This window comes from Procambarus clarkii, chromosome 2 (genome assembly GCF_040958095.1).
Source record: "Procambarus clarkii isolate CNS0578487 chromosome 2, FALCON_Pclarkii_2.0, whole genome shotgun sequence".
Lineage (NCBI taxonomy): Eukaryota > Metazoa > Arthropoda > Malacostraca > Decapoda > Cambaridae > Procambarus > Procambarus clarkii.
Window position 1 is genome coordinate 33,859,268 of NC_091151.1, and position 20,080 is coordinate 33,879,347.

At 43.2% G+C, this 20,080-nt stretch overlaps 1 protein-coding gene across 2 annotated transcripts in view; it reads left to right on the plus strand.

The window, feature by feature from the left end:
- Nucleotides 1-9,537, plus strand: part of LOC123762225 (uncharacterized) — a 184,073-nt gene extending 174,536 nt beyond the window's left edge. For both annotated transcript variants that reach the window (XM_069324184.1, XM_069324179.1), the window contains exon 7: nt 9,117-9,537. In XM_069324184.1, coding sequence (XP_069180285.1) covers nt 9,117-9,122 — 6 coding nt within the window. In that variant the 3' untranslated portion in view covers nt 9,123-9,537. The remainder of the gene's footprint in view (nt 1-9,116) is intronic.
- Nucleotides 9,538-20,080: the final 10,543 nt, after the last annotated feature.

A 20,080-nucleotide genomic window follows, 5' to 3' on the forward strand; every position in this document is an offset into this window, starting at 1 on the left:
CGTGTGTGGGCGTAGTCGTGTGTGTGGCTGTAGTCGTGTGTGGGTATAGTCGTGTGTGGGTGTAGTCATGTGTGGGTGTAGTAGTGTGTGGGTGTAGTCGTGTGTGGGAGTAGTCATGTGTGGGTGTAGTCATGTGTGGGAGTAGTCGTGTGTGGGGTGTATAGTCGTGTGTGGGTGTAGTCGTGTGTGGGTGTATAGTTGTGTGTGGGTGTATAGTTGTGTGTGGGTGTAGTCGTGTGAGGTTGTAACCGTGTGTGGATGTAGTCGTGTGTGGGCGTAGTCGTGTGTGTGGGTGTAGTCGTGTGTGGGTATAGTCGTGTGTGGGTGTAGTCATGTGTGGGAGTAGTAGTGTGTGGGTGTAGTCGTGTGTGGGTGTTCAGTTGTGTGTGGGTGTAGTCGTGTGTGGGTGTAGTAGTGTGTGGGTGTAGTCGTATGTGGGGGTAGTCGTCTGTGGGGTGTAGTCGCGTGTGGGTGTAGTCGTATGTGGGTATAGTCGTGTGTGGGTGTAGTCGTGTGTGGGTGTAGTCGTCTGCAGGTGTAGTCGTGTGTGGGTGTAGTTGTGTGTGGGTGTAGTCATGTGTGGGCGTAGTCGTGAATGGGTGTAGTCGTGTGTTGGTGTAGTCGTGTGTGGGCGTAATCATGTGTGGGTGTATAGTTGTGTGTGGGTGTAGTCATGTGTGGGTGTAATCGTGTGTGGGTGTCGTCGTGTGTGTGCGTAGTCGTGTGTGGGTGTAGTCATGTGTGGGTGTAGTCGTGTGTGGTCATATTTGTGTGTGGGTTTATAATTGTGTGTGAGTGTAGTCGTGTATGGGTGTAATCGTGTGTGGGTGTAGTTGTGTGTGGGTTTAGTCGTGTGTGGGTGTATAGTTGTGTGTGGGTGTAGTTGTGTGTGGGTGTAATCGTGTGTGGGTGTAGTCGTGTGTGAGTGTATAGTTGTGTATGGGTGTAGTTGTGCGTAGGTGTAATTGTTTGTGGGTAAAGTCATGTGTGGGTATAGTCGTTTGTCGGTGTATAGTCGTGTATGGGTGTAGTCGTGCGTGGGTGTAGTCATGTGTCCATGTAGACGTGTGTGGGCGTAATCGTGTGTGGGTGTAGTCGTGTGTGGGCATAGTTGTGTGTGGGTGTAGTCGTGTATGGGTGTAGTCGTGTGTGGGTGTATAGTTGTGTGTGAGTGTAGTCGTGTGTGGGTGTATAGTCGTGTGTGGGCGTCGTCGTGTGTGGGTGTAGTAGAGTGTGGGTGTTTTCGTGTTTGGGTGTAGTCGTGTGTGGTTGTAGTCGTGTGTGGGTGTAGTCGTGTGTGAGTGTAGTCATGTGTAGGTGTAGTCGTGTGTGGGCGTAATCGTGTGTGGGTGTAGTCGTGTGTGGGCATAGTTGTGTGTGGCTGTAGTCGTGTATGGGTGCAGTCGTGTGTGGGTATATAGTTGTGTGTGAGTGTAATCGTGTGTGGGTGTAGTCGTGTGTGGGTGTATAGTCGTGCGTGGGTGTAGTCGTGTGTGGGTGTAATCGTGTGTGGGTGTAGTCGTGTGTGTGGGTGTAGTCGTGTGTGGGTGTAGTCGTGTGTGGGGTGTATAGTCATGTGTGGGTGTAGTCGTGTCTGGGTGTAGTCGTGTGTGGGTGTATTGTTGTGTGTGGGTGTAGTAGTGTGTGGGTGTAATCGTGTGTGGGTGTAGTCGTGTGCGGGCGTCGCCGTGTGGGTGTAGTCATGTGTGGGTGTAGTGGTGTGTGGGCATAGTTGTGTGTAGGTGTATTCGTGTGTGGGTGTAGTCGTGTGTGGGTGTAGTCGTGTGTGGGTGTATAGTCGTGTGTGGGTGTAATCGTGTGTGGGTGTAGTTGTGTGTGGGTTTAGTCGTGTGTGGGTGTATAGTTGTGTGTGGGTGTAGTTGTGTGTGGGTGTAATCGTGTGTGGGTGTAGTCGTGTGTGTGTGTATAGTTGTGTATGGGTGTAGTTGTGTGTGGGTGTAATTGTGTGTGGGTGTTGTCGTGTGTGGGCATAGTCGTGTGTGGGTAAAGTCATGTGTGGGTATAGTTGTGTGTGGGTGTATAGTCGTGTGTGGGTGTAGTCTTGCGTGGGTGTAGTAGTGTGTGGGTGTTTTCGTGTTTGGGTGTAGTCGTGAGTGGTTGTAGTCGTGTGTGGGTGTAGTCGTGTGTGGGTGTAGTCATGTGTCCATGTAGACGTGTGTGGGCGTAATCGTGTGTGGGTGTAGTCGTGTGTGGATGTATAGTTGTGTGTGAGTGTAATCGTGTGTGGGTGTAGTCGTGTGTGGGTGTATAGTCGTGTGTGGGTGTAGGCGTGTGTGGGTGTAATCGTGTGTGGGTGTAGTCGTGTGTGTGGGTGTAGTCGTGAGTGGGTGTAGTCGTGTGTGGGGTGTATAGTCATGTGTGGGTGTAGTCGTGTCTGGGTGTAGTCGTGTGTGGGTGTAGTCGTGTGGGTGTAGTCATGTGTACTCACCTAGTTGTACTCACCTAGTTGTGTTTGCGGGGGTTGAGCTCTGGCTCTTTGGTCCCGCCTCTCAACCGTCAATCAACAGGTGTACAGATTCCTGAGCCTATCGGGCTCTGTCATATCTACACTTGAAACTGTGTATGGAGTGAGCCTCCACCACATTACCCCCTAATGCATTCCATTTGTCAACCACTCTGACACTAAAAAAGTTCTTTCTAATATCTCTGTGGCTCATTTGGGCACTCAGTTTCCACCTGTGTCCCCTTGTGCGTGTTCCCCTTGTGTTAAATAGACTGTCTTTATCTACCCTATCAATCCCCTTCAGAATCTTGAATGTGGTGATCATGTCCCCCCTAACTCTTCTGTCTTCCAGCGAAGTGAGGTTTAATTCCCGTAGTCTCTCCTCGTAGCTCATACCTCTCAGCTCGGGTACTAGTCTGGTGGCAAACCTTTGAACCTTTTCCAGTTTAGTCTTATCCTTGACTAGATATGGACTCCATGCTGGGGCTGCATACTCCAGGATTGGCCTGACATATGTGGTATACAAAGTTCTGAATGATTCTTTACACAAGTTTCTGAATGCCGTTCGTATGTTGGGGTGTAGTGGTGTGTGGGCATAGTTGTGTGTAGGTGTATTCGTGTGTGGGTGTAGTCGTGTGTGGGTGTAGTCGTGTGTGGGTTTATAGTCGTGTGTGGGTGTAGTCGTGTGTGGGTGTAGTAGTGTGTGGGTGTAGTCGTCTGTGGGTGTATAGTTGTGTGTGGGTGTAGTCGTATGTTGGTGGAATCGTGTGTGGGTGTAGTTGTGTGTGGGCGTAATCGTGTGTGGGTGTAGTCGTGTGTGGGTGTAGTCGTGTGTGTGTAGTCGTGTGTGGGTGTAATAGTGTGTGAGTGTAGTCGTGTGTGTGGGTGTAGTCGTGTTTGGGTTAAGTCGTGTGTGGGTGTAGTCGTGTGTGGGTGTATAGTCGTGTGTGGGTGTAGTCGTGTGTGGGTGTAGTAGTGTGTGGGCGTAGTCATGTGTGGGTGTAGTCGTGTGTGGGTGTAGAGTTGTGTGTGGATGTAGTCGTATGTGGGTGGAATCGTGTGTTGGTGTAGTTGTGTGTGGGCGTAATCGTGTGTGGGTGTAGTCGTGTGTGGGCATAGTTGTATGTGGGTGTAGTCGTGTGTGGGTGTATAATTGTGTGTGGGTGTAGTCGTGTGTGGGTGTAGTCTTGTGTGGTCATTGTCGTGTGTGGGCGTCGTCGTGTGTGGGTGTAGTCGTGTGTGGGTGTATAGTCTTGTGTGGGTGTAGTCGTATGTGGGTGTAGTAGTGTGTGGGTGTAGTCGTGAGTGGCCGTACTCTTGTGTGGGTGTAGTCGTGTGTGGGTGTAGTAGTGTGTGGGTGTAGTCGTGTGTGGCCGTAGTCGTGTGTTGGTGTAGTCGTGTGTGGGTGTAGTTGTGTGTGGGTGTAGTCGTGTGTGGGCGTAGTAGTGTGTGGGTTTAGTCGTGTGTGGGTGCAATCGTGTGTGGGTGTAGGCGTGTGTGGGCATAGATGTGTGTGTGTGTAGTCGTGTGTGGGCATAGTCGTGTGTGGGCGTATTTGTGTGTGGGTGTAGTCGTGTGTGGGTGTAGTCGTGTGTAGGTGTATAGTCGTGTGTGGGTGTAGTCGTGTGTGGGTGTAGTCGTGTGTGGGTGTAGTCGTGTGTGGGTGTAGTCGTGTGTGGGTGTAATCGTGTTTGGGTGTAGTCGTGTGTGGGCGTAGTCGTGTGTGGGTGTATTCATGTGTGGGTGTAGTCGTGTGTGGGCATAGTTGTGTGTGGGTGTAGTCGTGTGTGGGTGTAGTCGTGTGTGTGTTTAGTCATGTGTGAGTGTATAGTCGTGTGTGGGTGTAGTCGTGTGTGGGTGTAGTAGTGTATGGGTTTAGTCGTGTTTGGGCGTAGTCGTGTGTGGGTGTCGTCGTGTGTGGGTGTAATCGTGTGTGGGTGTAGTCGTGTGTGGGTGTAGTCGTGTGCGGGTGTAGTCGTTTGCGGGTGTAGTCGTGTGTGGGTGTACACCACCGCCGTCATGACCAACACCACCGCCGCCACCTCCAACACCACCGCTGCCACCCCGAACACCATCGCCGCCACCCCCAACACCACCTCCGCCACCCCCAACACCACCGCCGCTACCCCCAACACCACCGCCACCACCCCCAACACCACCGCCGCCACCCCCAACACCACCGCCGCCACCCCCAACACCACCGCCGCCACCTCCAACTCCACCACTGCCCCCCCAACACATCCACTGCCACACCAACACCACCGCAGACACCCCCAACTCCACCACTGCCCCCCCCCAACACATCCACTGCCACACCAACACCACCGCCGCCACCCCCACTTCACCACGCCACTACACGACACCACACCACTACACCAGGCTACTACACCATGCCACTCCACTACTACTACTACTACTACTACTACTACTACTACTACTGCTACTACAACTACTACACCACCACTACACTACTACAACTACTACTACACCATGCCACTCCACCAGGCTACTACACCACACCACTACACCAGGCTACTACATCAGGGTACTACACCAGGCTACTTCACCACACCACTACACCAGGCGACTACACCAGGCTACTACACCACGCTACTATACCACGCCACGACACCACGCCACTACACCAGGCTACTACACCATGTCACTGCACCAGGCTATTACACAATACCACTACACCACGCCACTACACTATGCCAATACACCATGCCACTCTACCAGGCTACTACACCACACCACTACACCAGGCGACTACACCAGGCTACTACACCACGCTACTATACCACGCCACGACACCACGCCACTACACCAGGCTACTACACCATGTCACTGCACCAGGCTATTACACAATACCACTACACCACGCCACTACACTATGCCAATACACCATGCCACTACACCACACCACTACACCAGGCTACTACACACTACCATACCACACCACTACACCAGGCTACTACACCATGCTACTACACTACTTCACTACACCACATCACTACATCAGGCTACTACACAAGGCTATTACACCAGGCTACTGCACCTCGCCACTACATCACGAAACTATATCAGGTTACTACACCATGATACTACAGCACTCCACTATTCCAGGTTACTACATGCCACTACACCACACCACTACACCACGCCACTACACCACGACACTACACCAGGCTACTACACTAGGCCACTACACCAGGCTTCTACACCATGCTACTACACCAGGCTACTACACCACACCACTACACCAGGCGACTACACCACGCCACTACACCACGCCACTACACCAGGCTACTACACCACCCACTACACCAGGCGACTACACCACGCCACTACACCATGCCACTACACCACACCACTACACCAGGCTACTACACTAAGCCACTACACCAGGCTTCTACACCACGCTACTACACCAGGCTACTACACCACACCACTACACCAGGCTACTACACCACGCCACGACACCACGCCACTACACCAGGCTACTACACCACGCCACTACACCAGGCTACTACACCACGCTACTACACCAGGCTACTACACCACGTTACTACACCAGGCTACTACACCAGGCTACTACACCACGCCACTACACCAGGCTACTACACCACGCCACTACACCATGCCACTACACCAGGCTACTACACCACACCACTACACATTGCCACTACACCACGCCACTACTCCAGGCTACTACACCACACTACTACACCATGCTACTACACCAGTCTATTACACCAGGCTACTACACCAGGCTATTACACCAGGCTACTACACCATGCTACTACACCAGGCTATTACACCAGGCTACTACACCAGGCTATTACACCAGGCTACTACACCAGGCTATTACACCAGGCTACTACTCCACGCTACTATACCACGCCACGACACCACGCCACTACACCAGGCTACTACACCAGGCCACTACACCATGCCACTACACCACACCACTACACATTGCCACTACACCAGGCCACTACTCCAGGCTACTACACCACACCACTACACCATGCCACTACACCAGGCTACTACACCACACCACTACACATTGCCACTACACCACGCCACTACACATTGCCACCACACCACGCAACTACACCAGGCTATTACACCAGGCTACTACACCACGCCACTACACCATGCCACTACACCAGGCTACTACACCACACCACTACACATTGCCACTACACCACGCCACTACACATTGCCACTACACCACGCAACTACACCAGGCTATTACACCAGGCTACTACACCACGCCACTACACCATGCCACTACAATAGGCTACTACACCACACCACTACACATTGCCACTACACCACGCCACTACTCCAGGCTACTACACCACACTACTACACCATGCTACTACACCAGGCTATTACACCAGGCTACTACACCACGCCACTACACCATGCCACTACACCAGGCTACTACACTACACCACTACACATTGCCACTACACCACGCCACTACTCCAGGCTACTACACCACACTACTACACCATGCTACTACACCAGGCTACTACACCACGCCACTACACCATGCTACTACACCAGGCTATTACACCAGGCTACTACACCACGCCACTATACCACGCCACTACACCATGCAACTACACCAGGCTACTACACAACGCCACTTCACTACGCTAATACAAATGATAAATGAATACAAATGATGAACCCACCTTTATTATGATGCTTTATTTTACCATATGTAGAAATATATTTTCATATTTTTAGATTTCCTGTTTTATTCATATGTGGGCATTTTAACTTGAAACACTTTATAAAAGGTGTCACAAAGTTTCAAATTAGGTACAAAAGGGGTCACAAAGTTTAAAATTAAGTTAGGTTCGTAGGTTTTGGTTAAAAGTTTTGGAAACCTATTTAGTTCCACACAAAATAATGTATCTAATTCGTGAAAACAAACGTTTCCAATCCTTTCAAACACTTTCCAGGAACGTTGTGGAAACTTGAAATTGTTTGCTTGGTTATTATAATTCACTAAGAGCAACTAATATTTCTCAAAACAAAACTACAAGCCTTCAATAGGATGTAGCTGATCTGTAATATTCTAAGATCATGGTAGGTAAATTTCACAACCCATGTGGGACCTGAAAACTACGATTTTCATAATTGAACCAATCATGACTATTCTGCTCTCTACGGCGATGGACGGGTACTGTGAGACGTAAATTGGTACGTGAGGAAGAGTTTGGGCCTTGAAAAAATTATAACTAGGAATATTCCACATATGTACTAATTCATAAGCAAAATATTCACTATAAGCAATAAGTCATATATTTGCTGTCTTGTACGAGAGCGGGTTGCTGTTTACACAGCAACCCGCTCTCGCCGCGGTACTTTGAACGGTGTAGCCGCGGTACTTTCAAATCTTGCATGGTACTCAAACACATCAATAGCTGTAGTGCGCAATTCCATGACAGTTACTCACCAAAGCTATTCATGTGTTGCACAGTTTACAGGTTAATTCTTATTAAGTTTTAATTAATTCCAATCTAAAATAATGTTTTCTGATATAAAGAAATAATAGACTGGAAATATTAACAATAAGCGAAGATTAATAGTGATGCCGTATCGATGCTGGCTGACACAATCATCCTATACATTTTCTCAGAGATTTCTAGAAGTTTCCTGACTTGAAATTAATATGGTTAGTAATGTTAATTTTCTGATACAACAGATTTATCTAGTTGTATCAGGTGTTGGTAGTGTGAAGGTCGGAAATTTCCGACACCAAGTTTGTCTCGAGATGAGGCCCTGGGAAGTTTGAGGTGCAACCCGAGGACCATTTGTACAGTAAGGAGCTGATCAGAGAAGATCGGTGGCCGAGTCCTGCTCTGGTGTAGCAGTGACGACAACTCTCGGGAGGCAAAATTTGCTTTCTCCTATTAGTTCGTGAGAGAAATTCGGTGGAAGAGAGCAGCATATCATGTGAGGTGAAGACTTAGCAGTTGACTACAGAGGGAGGAAATTAGTAGAGAAGAGACCGTGAGGAGCTACATTTCGGCACTATAGCCTGCGGTGACTACAGCATCCAGGAGCGGTTATTAAAGTAGATAAACTGGCCTTCTCATACCTCCCTTCTTGTTAGTAAATGTGTTATTAAATGTTAAGGTACTAAGAGGAAAATAATGTTAGGAGAAACGCCGGATATTGAATGAAATTAATTTTTATTCTTTTAGAAAGTAAATAATTACACGTTCGTTACTAATGAAGAGACCCAGAATGCTGCATGTTATTTGAGTAGAGTTACAGAAGGCCTAATGTTGTAGAAAACAGTCATAGAAAAAGAATAACATCGTGATTCATAATTTGTGGAAACTGTGGAGTGTTGCATATTATTATTATTATTGACTAATATGAGGAGTGTTGCCACCACTCATATTAAAATATGAGAAGATAAAATAAACGAGTCATATTCCACCTGTTATTTTGTAGCTTCATTTAAGTAAACTTGATTAATTTCAGCACGGTGTTTACTTTCTCCCCTTCACATTATGCACTCGAAGTTTTCTGTATTTTATTGTTCTTATGTAATTACAATTTGAATTTCATTTTCTAAATGACAGTAAACTTATTTTGTATTTCTAATTTTTTTCTGCAGATATAAGGAGAAGAGCAGGAATCAAATAGTATCTGCTCACTGTCCAGTTCAATGCCGTCCTCAGCAACACCAGGATTGGTTGTTATGTTGATTGGGTCATAATGTCTATTTCCCTAGCATCACCAGGATTGGTTGGTATGATGATTTTTCAAAATGTCTACATAGGCTACAAATCCTATGAATAATTTATCTTATGTTCGTCATTTCTCAGGGCATAGATACAATGTAAAAAAAAAAAATTTTTCATCTATATATCTAAGAACTCTTTGGGTTGTTAGTCCAGAATTCTTAGATGAAGAGTTTAAGAATATTGATTCTATTGGTCTCAAGCTTTGTTATCCACTGAGTTTTTTAATGTTTGCCGTAGCAAAGCACGTCTTACATGTTATAGTAATATATAAAGTGAGAGAATTCGCCCAAAGAATGTGTTTTGTTTACCAAATTTTTCTGGGTTTGAAAATATTGTCAAGGCTTTGAAACTTTTTGATCTACATGTATTTTCAATTACGAAAATACAGTTGGTAAACAATTAGATAGAAACAGCCCTCGTAGTGATAATTGTACCATTTATAAAATACCTTGTAAAGAATGTAATAGGTTCTATGGTGGGCAAACATCTAAGGATTTGAAATGTAAAATTTTGCCACATAAATACTCTGTAGGACATAGCCAATTGTTTAATCCTCTGTCTGTTCATTTGTCAGAAAATTCTCAACAAATTGATTGGGAGATGGGTTCTTCAATAACGAATTGGAAAAATTCACTTTCAATAAGAACATAATTGAATCGGCTTTAATACAGATTACAAAATCATGTAATTTGAACATCAGCAGTGGTTTATATAATTTAGATCCATTTTTGAATGATCAGTTAAAGGGCAATTTGAGTAGGATCATTGATACACATTTGTCTCACTAATTCATTGCTAGTATCTACTCTCTTATGCTATTATTATTCATGTATGGGTCTACTGGCCCATACATAGGTAATAATAGGGGTCTATTGGTCCATATGATGCAGCTCTTATGTTATATCCAACTAATCCTATTCATATATTTGTCATTATACCTCACCTCACCTCTTTCTCGTACCTATATATGTCCAAACCTATTGACTTGTAAATCATTTGTTCTGAAAATGTATTAATATACGAAAGAACTTAAGGAAATTCCTGTTTCAAATCTTCCTCCCTGGTCTGACACGGACATATTTTTCATCACGTGTTAATTTTCGTGATTTACGCACACACACACATAATATATATATATATATATATATATATATATATATATATATATATATATATATATATATATATATATATATATATATATATATATATATATATATATATATATATATATATATATATATATATATATATATATATATATATATATATATATATATATATATATATATATATATATATATATATATATATATTATGTTGACGACATTTTTACACAGGTACCTGATGTCAGACATCTGCAGGAGCTGAAGGAGGCATTTGAGCAGAGTTCCGTGCTGCGTTTCACTTACGAGACGGAAAAGGATGGGAAGCTGCCTTTTCTAGATGTAACAGTCATGGAAAAAGGCGGAGGTTTCCACACTGCAGTCTACACAAAGGAAACAAACATAGGAATGTGCCTAAGTGCCAACAGCGACTGCCCTGACAGGTACAAGAGGAGTGTTGTTAACGCATACGTCGACCGTGCTCTCAGCCACAGCTCAGAATGGAAGCAAGTCGACGAAGAACTCTGTAGGGTAAGGCAGGTTCTAGTCAATAACGGCTTCTCCAATGGTTTCATCGAAGACATCATAAGAAGGAAAGTGAAAAGCCATGCAACCTCCGAAGAGACAACTAACACAACACCTATACCCCCTATTAGACTATTTTACAGGAACTTCTTTTCCACAGCTCATAAAACAGAGGAAAGGGTCCTGAAAGATATTGTTAATAGAAACGTTATCCCTACAGACAAAAACCAGAGGATACAACTGACGATTTACTATAAAACCAGAAAAACGGCCAGCCTACTCATGAGAAACTCTCCAGACACGAAACAGAACGCTTTAAAAGAGACTAACGTCGTCTATGCCTTCAAATGCCCACTTGGGGACTGTAAGCTCCAAAAAACCCAGTATATAGGCAAGACAACAACATCTCTTTCTAGGCGTTTAACGATGCATAAACAACAGGGCTCCATTAAGGAACATATAATCTCTTCCCATAACCAAACCATCGCCAGAGAAATCCTAGTAAACAACACAGAAATCATCGATAGATACAGCGATAGCAGGCGGCTAGACGTTTGCGAGGCACTACACATCAAGAAGTCAACACCAGCAATCAACAGCCAATTATTGCACAACTATATTCTACCCACCTCAAGACTCCGCTCCAATATAGAAGCATCAAGAAATATGGACCAATAGGCTTTCTACAAACACTTCTATTCAATATCCATTGTTTCGTGTTCTGTCTTGTGTTGATACTTTTAATACCCTATTAATATCCTCTAATGCCACATCATCCTTCCCACCTTACTCAAATGTAATGCCACATCACCCTTCCCACCTCACTCAAATGTAGATATAAAATCAGGGAAACGCAAGTTCTAATCAGTTGTGTATTTGTGAAGTCTTTGAAAATGTAATAAGTTTTACGAAACGCGCCCGTGTCGCGTCAGACTAGAAATAAAAATGAATTTTGGAGAAGTGATTTTTGATTTACCTCCAACAGTGAAGCATAATGTACGAAAGATTGAGAAAATTCGTGTTAGAATTATTAATCTTACTTTTTCGGTCATATTTAATAAAATATATATATATATATATTATGTATATATATATATATATATATATATATATATATATATATATATATATATATATATATACATATATATATATATATATATTAGTATATTTTGGTAGCAGTCTTTCCTGTAGACATATATTATTAAATATGACCGAAAAAGTAAGATTAATAATTCTAACACGAATTTTCTCAATCTTTCGTACATTACGCTTCACTGTTGGAGGTAAATCAAAAATCACTTCTCCAAAATTCATTTTTATTTCTAGTCTGACGCGACACGGGCGCGTTTCGTAAAACTTATTACATTTTCAAAGACTTCACAAATACACAACTGATTAGAACTTACGTCTCTCTGATATTATATCTACATTTGAGTGAGGTGGGAAGGGTGATGTGGCATTAACACAAGACAGAACAGGAGGGGATATTAATAGGGTATTAAAAGTATCAACACAAGACAGAACAGAAACAATGGGTATTGAATAGAAGTGTTTGTAGAAAGCCTATTGGTCCATATTTCTTGATGCTTCTATATTGGAGCGGAGTCTTGAGGTGGGTAGAATATAGTTGTGCAATAATTGGCTGTTGATTGCTGGTGTTGACTTCTTGATGTGTAGTGCCTCGCAAACGTCAAGCCGCCTGCTATCGCTGTATCTATCGATGATTTCTGTGTTGTTTACTAGGATTTCTCTGGCGATGGTTTGGTTATGGGAAGAGATTATATGTTCCTTAATGGAGCCCTGTTGCTTATGCATCGTTAAACGCCTAGAAAGAGATGTTGTTGTCTTGCCTATATACTGGGTTTTTTGGAGCTTACAGTCCCCAAGTGGGCATTTGAAGGCATAGACGACGTTAGTCTCTTTTAAAGCGTTCTGTTTTGTGTCTGGAGAGTTTCTCATGAGTAGGCTGGCCGTTTTTCTGGTTTTATAGTAAATCGTCAGTTGTATCCTCTGATTTTTGTCTGTAGGGATAACGTTTCTATTAACAATATCTTTCAGGACCCTTTCCTCCGTTTTATGAGCTGTGGAAAAGAAGTTCCTGTAAAATAGTCTAATAGGGGGTATAGGTGTTGTGTTAGTTGTAAGGCAGGTCCTAGTCAATAACGGCTTCTCCAATGGTTTCATCGAAGACATCATAAGAAGGAAAGTGAAAAGCCATGCAACCTCTGAAGAGACAACTAACACAACACCTATACCCCCTATTAGACTATTTTACAGGAACTTCTTTTCCACAGCTCATAAAACGGAGGAAAGGGTCCTGAAAGATATTGTTAATAGAAACGTTATCCCTACAGACAAAAATCAGAGGATACAACTGACGATTTACTATAAAACCAGAAAAACGGCCAGCCTACTCATGAGAAACTCTCCAGACACAAAACAGAACGCTTTAAAAGAGACTAACGTCGTCTATGCCTTCAAATGCCCACTTGGGGACTGTAAGCTCCAAAAAACCCAGTATATAGGCAAGACAACAACATCTCTTTCTAGGCGTTTAACGATGCATAAGCAACAGGGCTCCATTAAGGAACATATAATCTCTTCCCATAACCAAACCATCGCCAGAGAAATCCTAGTAAACAACACAGAAATCATCGATAGATACAGCGATAGCAGGCGGCTTGACGTTTGCGAGGACCTACACATCAAGAAGTCAACACCAGCAATCAACAGCCAATTATTGCACAACTATATTCTACTCACCTCAAGACTCCGCTCCAATATAGAAGCATCAAGAAATATGGACCAATAGGCTTTCTACAAACACTTCTATTCAATACCCATTGTTTCTGTTCTGTCTTGTGTTGATACTTTTAATACCCTATTAATATCCCCTCCTGTTCTGTCTTGTGTTAATGCCACATCACCCTTCCCACCTCACTCAAATGTAGATATAATATCAGAGAGACGTAAGTTCTAATCAGTTGTGTATTTGTGAAGTCTTTGAAAATGTAATAAGTTTTACGAAACGCGCCCGTGTCGCGTCAGACTAGAAATAAAAATGAATTTTGGAGAAGTGATTTTTGATTTACCTCCAACAGTGAAGCGTAATGTACGAAAGATTGAGAAAATTCGTGTTAGAATTATTAATCTTACTTTTTCGGTCATATTTAATAATATATATATATATATATATATATATATATATATATATATATATATATATATATATATATATATATATATATTTTATTAAATATGACCGAAAAAGTAAGATTAATAATTCTAACACGAATTTTCTCAATCTTTCGTACATTATGCTTCACTGTTGGAGGTAAATCAAAAATCACTTCTCCAAAATTCATTTTTATTTCTAGTCTGACGCGACACGGGCGCGTTTCGTAAAACTTATTACATTTTCAAAGACTTCACAAATACACAACTGATTAGAACTTGCGTTTCCCTGATTTTTATATCTACATTTGAGTGAGGTGGGAAGGGTGATGTGGCATTACATTTGAGTGAGGTGGGAAGGATGATGTGGCATTAGAGGATATTAATAGGGTATTAAAAGTATCAACACAAGACAGAACACGAAACAATGGATATTGAATAGAAGTGTTTGTAGAAAGCCTATTGGTCCATATTTCTTGATGCTTCTATATTGGAGCGGAGTCTTGAGGTGGGTAGAATATAGTTGGAATATATATGGAATATAAACCTGGATATGCGTATGGAAATGTCAAGACGCACAAGCCTGGAAACCCACTTCGGCCAATCATTAGCCAGATACCCACACCCACGTACAGATTGGCAAAGCGACTCAACGGCCTGCTGACTCCTTATGTTCCTTGCGCCTTCAGCCTGAAGTCTCCAAAGGAATTTGTGGACTTACTGCGGGGCGCACGGGCCACAGGGATAAGAGCCTCGTTGGACGTAGAATCGCTGTTTACCAACGTACCTGTGGACGAGACAATCGGAATGATAGCCGACAGAGTGTATCGTGATCCAGCCTGTACTCCTCTTGACATGCCAGAAAGTATTCTGAGGAAACTACTCCAAGCTTGTACTAAAGAGGCACCCTTCTTGAGCCCGGATGGGCATATGTATAAGCAAGTAGATGGGGTCGCTATGGGTTCTCCCCTAGGTGTCCTGTTTGCAAACTTCTACATGGGTACCATCGAACAAAAAGTCTTAGTCGACATGAACTTGAAACCGGCCATATACTGCAGGTATGTTGACGACATTTTTACACAGGTACCTGATGTCAGACATCTGCAGGAGCTGAAGGAGGCATTTGAGCAGAGTTCCGTGCTACGTTTCACTTACGAGACGGAAAAGGATGGGAAGCTGCCTTTTCTAGATGTAACAGTCATGGAAAAGGGCGGAGGTTTCCACACTGCAGTCTACACAAAGGAAACAAACATAGGAATGTGCCTAAATGCCAACAGCGACTGCCCTGACAGGTACAAGAGGAGTGTTGTTAACGCATACGTCGACCGTGCTCTCAGCCACAGCTCAGAATGGAAGCAAGTCGACGAAGAACTCTGTAGGGTAAGGCAGGTTCTAGTCAATAACGGCTTCTCCAATGGTTTCATCGAAGACATCATAAGAAGGAAAGTGAAAAGCCATGCAACCTCCGAAGAGACAACTAACACAACACCTATACCCCCTATTAGACTATTTTACAGGAACTTCTTTTCCACAGCTCATAAAACAGAGGAAAGGGTCCTGAAAGATATTGTTAATAGAAACGTTATCCCTACAGACAAAAATCAGAGGATACAACTGACGATTTACTATAAAACCAGAAAAACGGCCAGCCTACTCATGAGAAACTCTCCAGACACGAAACAGAACTCTTTAAAAGAGACTAACGTCGTCTATGCCTTCAAATGCCCACTTGGGGACTGTAAGCTCCAAAAAACCCAGTATATAGGCAAGACAACATCTCTTTCTAGGCGTTTAACGATGCATAAACAACAGGGCTCCATTAAGGAACATATAATCTCTTCCCATAACCAAACCATCGCCAGAGAAATCCTAGTAAACAACACAGAAATCATCGATAGATACAGCGATAGCAGGCGGCTTGACGTTTGCGAGGCACTACACATCAAGAAGTCAACACCAGCAATCAACAGCCAATTATTGCACAACTATATTCTACCCACCTCAAGACTCCGCTCCAATATAGAAGCATCAAGAAATATGGACCAATAGGCTTTCTACAAACACTTCTATTCAATATCCATTGTTTCGTGTTCTGTCTTGTGTTGATACTTTTAATACCCTATTAATATCCTCTAATGCCACATCATCCTTCCCACCTCACTCAAATGTAATGCCACATCACCCTTCCCACCTCACTCAAATGTAGATATAAAAATCAGGGAAACGCAAGTTCTAATCAGTTGTGTATTTGTGAAGTCTTTGAAAATGTAATAAGTTTTACGAAACGCGCCCGTGTCGCGTCAGACTAGAAATAAAAATGAATTTTGGAGAAGTGATTTTTGATTTACCTCCAACAGTGAAGCATAATGTACGAAAGATTGAGAAAATTCGTGTTAGAATTATTAATCTTACTTTTTCGGTCATATTTAATAAAATATATATATATATATATATATATATATATATATATATATATATATATATATATATATATATATATATATATATATATATATATATATATATTATTAAATATGACCGAAAAAGTAAGATTAATAATTCTAACACGAATTTTCTCAATCTTTCGTACATTACGCTTCACTGTTGGAGGTAAATCAAAAATCACTTCTCCAAAATTCATTTTTATTTCTAGTCTGACGCGACACGGGCGCGTTTCGTAAAACTTATTACATTTTCAAAGACTTCACAAATACACAACTGATTAGAACTTACGTCTCTCTGATATTATATCTACATTTGAGTGAGGTGGGAAGGGTGATGTGGCATTAACACAAGACAGAACAGGAGGGGATATTAATAGGGTATTAAAAGTATCAACACAAGACAGAACAGAAACAATGGGTATTGAATAGAAGTGTTTGTAGAAAGCCTATTGGTCCATATTTCTTGATGCTTCTATATTGGAGCGGAGTCTTGAGGTGAGTAGAATATAGTTGTGCAATAATTGGCTGTTGATTGCTGGTGTTGACTTCTTGATGTGTAGGTCCTCGCAAACGTCAAGCCGCCTGCTATCGCTGTATCTATCGATGATTTCTGTGTTGTTTACTAGGATTTCTCTGGCGATGGTTTGGTTATGGGAAGAGATTATATGTTCCTTAATGGAGCCCTGTTGCTTATGCATCGTTAAACGCCTAGAAAGAGATGTTGTTGTCTTGCCTATATACTGGGTTTTTTGGAGCTTACAGTCCCCAAGTGGGCATTTGAAGGCATAGACGACGTTAGTCTCTTTTAAAGCGTTCTGTTTTGTGTCTGGAGAGTTTCTCATGAGTAGGCTGGCCGTTTTTCTGGTTTTATAGTAAATCGTCAGTTGTATCCTCTGATTTTTGTCTGTAGGGATAACGTTTCTATTAACAATATCTTTCAGGACCCTTTCCTCTGTTTTATGAGCTGTGGAAAAGAAGTTCCTGTAAAATAGTCTAATAGGGGGTATAGGTGTTGTGTTAGTTGTCTCTTCGGAGGTTGCATGGCTTTTCACTTTCCTTCTTATGATGTCTTCGATGAAACCATTGGAGAAGCCGTTATTGACTAGAACCTGCCTTACCCTACAGAGTTCTTCGTTGACTTGCTTCCATTCTGAGCTGTGGCTGAGAGCACGGTCGACGTATGCGTTAACAACACTCCTCTTGTACCTGTCAGGGCAGTCGCTGTTGGCATTTAGGCACATTCCTATGTTTGTTTCCTTTGTGTAGACTGCAGTGTGGAAACCTCCGCCCTTTTCCATGACTGTTACATCTAGAAAAGGCAGCTTCCCATCCTTTTCCGTCTCGTAAGTGAAACGCAGCACGGAACTCTGCTCAAATGCCTCCTTCAGCTCCTGCAGATGTCTGACATCAGGTACCTGTGTAAAAATGTCGTCAACATACCTGCAGTATATGGCCGGTTTCAAGTTCATGTCGACTAAGACTTTTTGTTCGATGGTACCCATGTAGAAGTTTGCAAACAGGACACCTAGGGGAGAACCCATAGCGACCCCATCTACTTGCTTATACATATGCCCATCCGGGCTCAAGAAGGGTGCCTCTTTAGTACAAGCTTGGAGTAGTTTCCTCAGAATACTTTCTGGCATGTCAAGAGGAGTACAGGCTGGATCACGATACACTCTGTCGGCTATCATTCCGATTGTCTCGTCCACAGGTACGTTGGTAAACAGCGATTCTACGTCCAACGAGGCTCTTATCCCTGTGGCCCGTGCGCCCCGCAGTAAGTCCACAAATTCCTTTGGAGACTTCAGGCTGAAGGCGCAAGGAACATAAGGAGTCAGCAGGCCGTTGAGTCGCTTTGCCAATCTGTACGTGGGTGTGGGTATCTGGCTAATGATTGGCCGAAGTGGGTTTCCAGGCTTGTGCGTCTTGACATTTCCATACGCATATCCAGGTTTATATTCCCCAATGATCTTTGGCAGGTGGAGTCCGGATTTCTTGGCGTTCACAGTTTCGATCAGTTTGTTGACCTTTGCTTTTAATTCGGCTGTAGTGTCCTTTGTTACCCTTTGGAACTTAGTTTGGTCAGAGAGTATGATGTTCATTTTCGCCAGATATTCGTCTTTTTTAAGAATGACATATATTGGCGACTTGTCACCTCTCCTGACAACTATCTCCTTGTTCTCACGAAGGCTTTTAGCTGCCGCTCTAAGCTCGGGGGACAGTATGGTGCTTCTGTAGTTGCCTCGATTCTTTCCTCCTTCTGCAATAAGTTCTGCTTGTAAGGTATCTTTGGTAGTGACCTTCTTTTGTGTCTCGAGGTCGAATATGTCGTCCAACAGAATTTCCAACTCCACTTTCCGGGCCATTTCACTCGGTCTGGACATAACATGACAGTTTATGCCCAGATTTAGGAGAGTGACTTGGTCCTCGGTGAGGTTAATTCCTGCAAGGTTCAGGAAGCCATCTCTTGGTCGTGGAATTGCCATAGGTCCTCCATATAATGTTGTTAGTTTCTTGATAATCCTTGTTTCAGTGCTGAGGTGATGTTGGTCTGTGAGGATGTCGAGGTGTTGTTCAATGCGGGTACGGATACTATGGTCGATGTTGCTATTTCTCCACTCGTTTGTAGCATGAAGTAGTTGCGTTTTTTTGTCTTTGATTTCATTCTCTGCCTTGTATATCTGATCACGAATCAGATCCTGGCGATATTTTATCGTGAAGGCTTGATTCCTTGCTGCTGGGTCGTGCACTTTAACATTAGTATATTTTGGTAGCAGTCTTTCCTGTAGACATATTTTATTAAATATGACCGAAAAAGTAAGATTAATAATTCTAACACGAATTTTCTCAATCTTTCGTACATTATGCTTCACTGTTGGAGGTAAATCAAAAATCACTTCTCCAAAATTCATTTTTATTTCTAGTCTGACGCGACACGGGCGCGTTTCGTAAAACTTATTACATTTTCAAAGACTTCACAAATACACAACTGATTAGAACTTGCGTTTCCCTGATTTTTATATCTACATTTGAGTGAGGTGGGAAGGGTGATGTGGCATTACATTTGAGTGAGGTGGGAAGGATGATGTGGCATTAGAGGATATTAATAGGGTATTAAAAGTATCAACACAAGACAGAACACGAAACAATGGATATTGAATAGAAGTGTTTGTAGAAAGCCTATTGGTCCATATTTCTTGATGCTTCTATATTGGAGCGGAGTCTTGAGGTGGGTAGAATATAGTTGGAATATATATGGAATATAAACCTGGATATGCGTATGGAAATGTCAAGACGCACAAGCCTGGAAACCCACTTCGGCCAATCATTAGCCAGATACCCACACCCACGTACAGATTGGCAAAGCGACTCAACGGCCTGCTGACTCCTTATGTTCCTTGCGCCTTCAGCCTGAAGTCTCCAAAGGAATTTGTGGACTTACTGCGGGGCGCACGGGCCACAGGGATAAGAGCCTCGTTGGACGTAGAATCGCTGTTTACCAACGTACCTGTGGACGAGACAATCGGAATGATAGCCGACAGAGTGTATCGTGATCCAGCCTGTACTCCTCTTGACATGCCA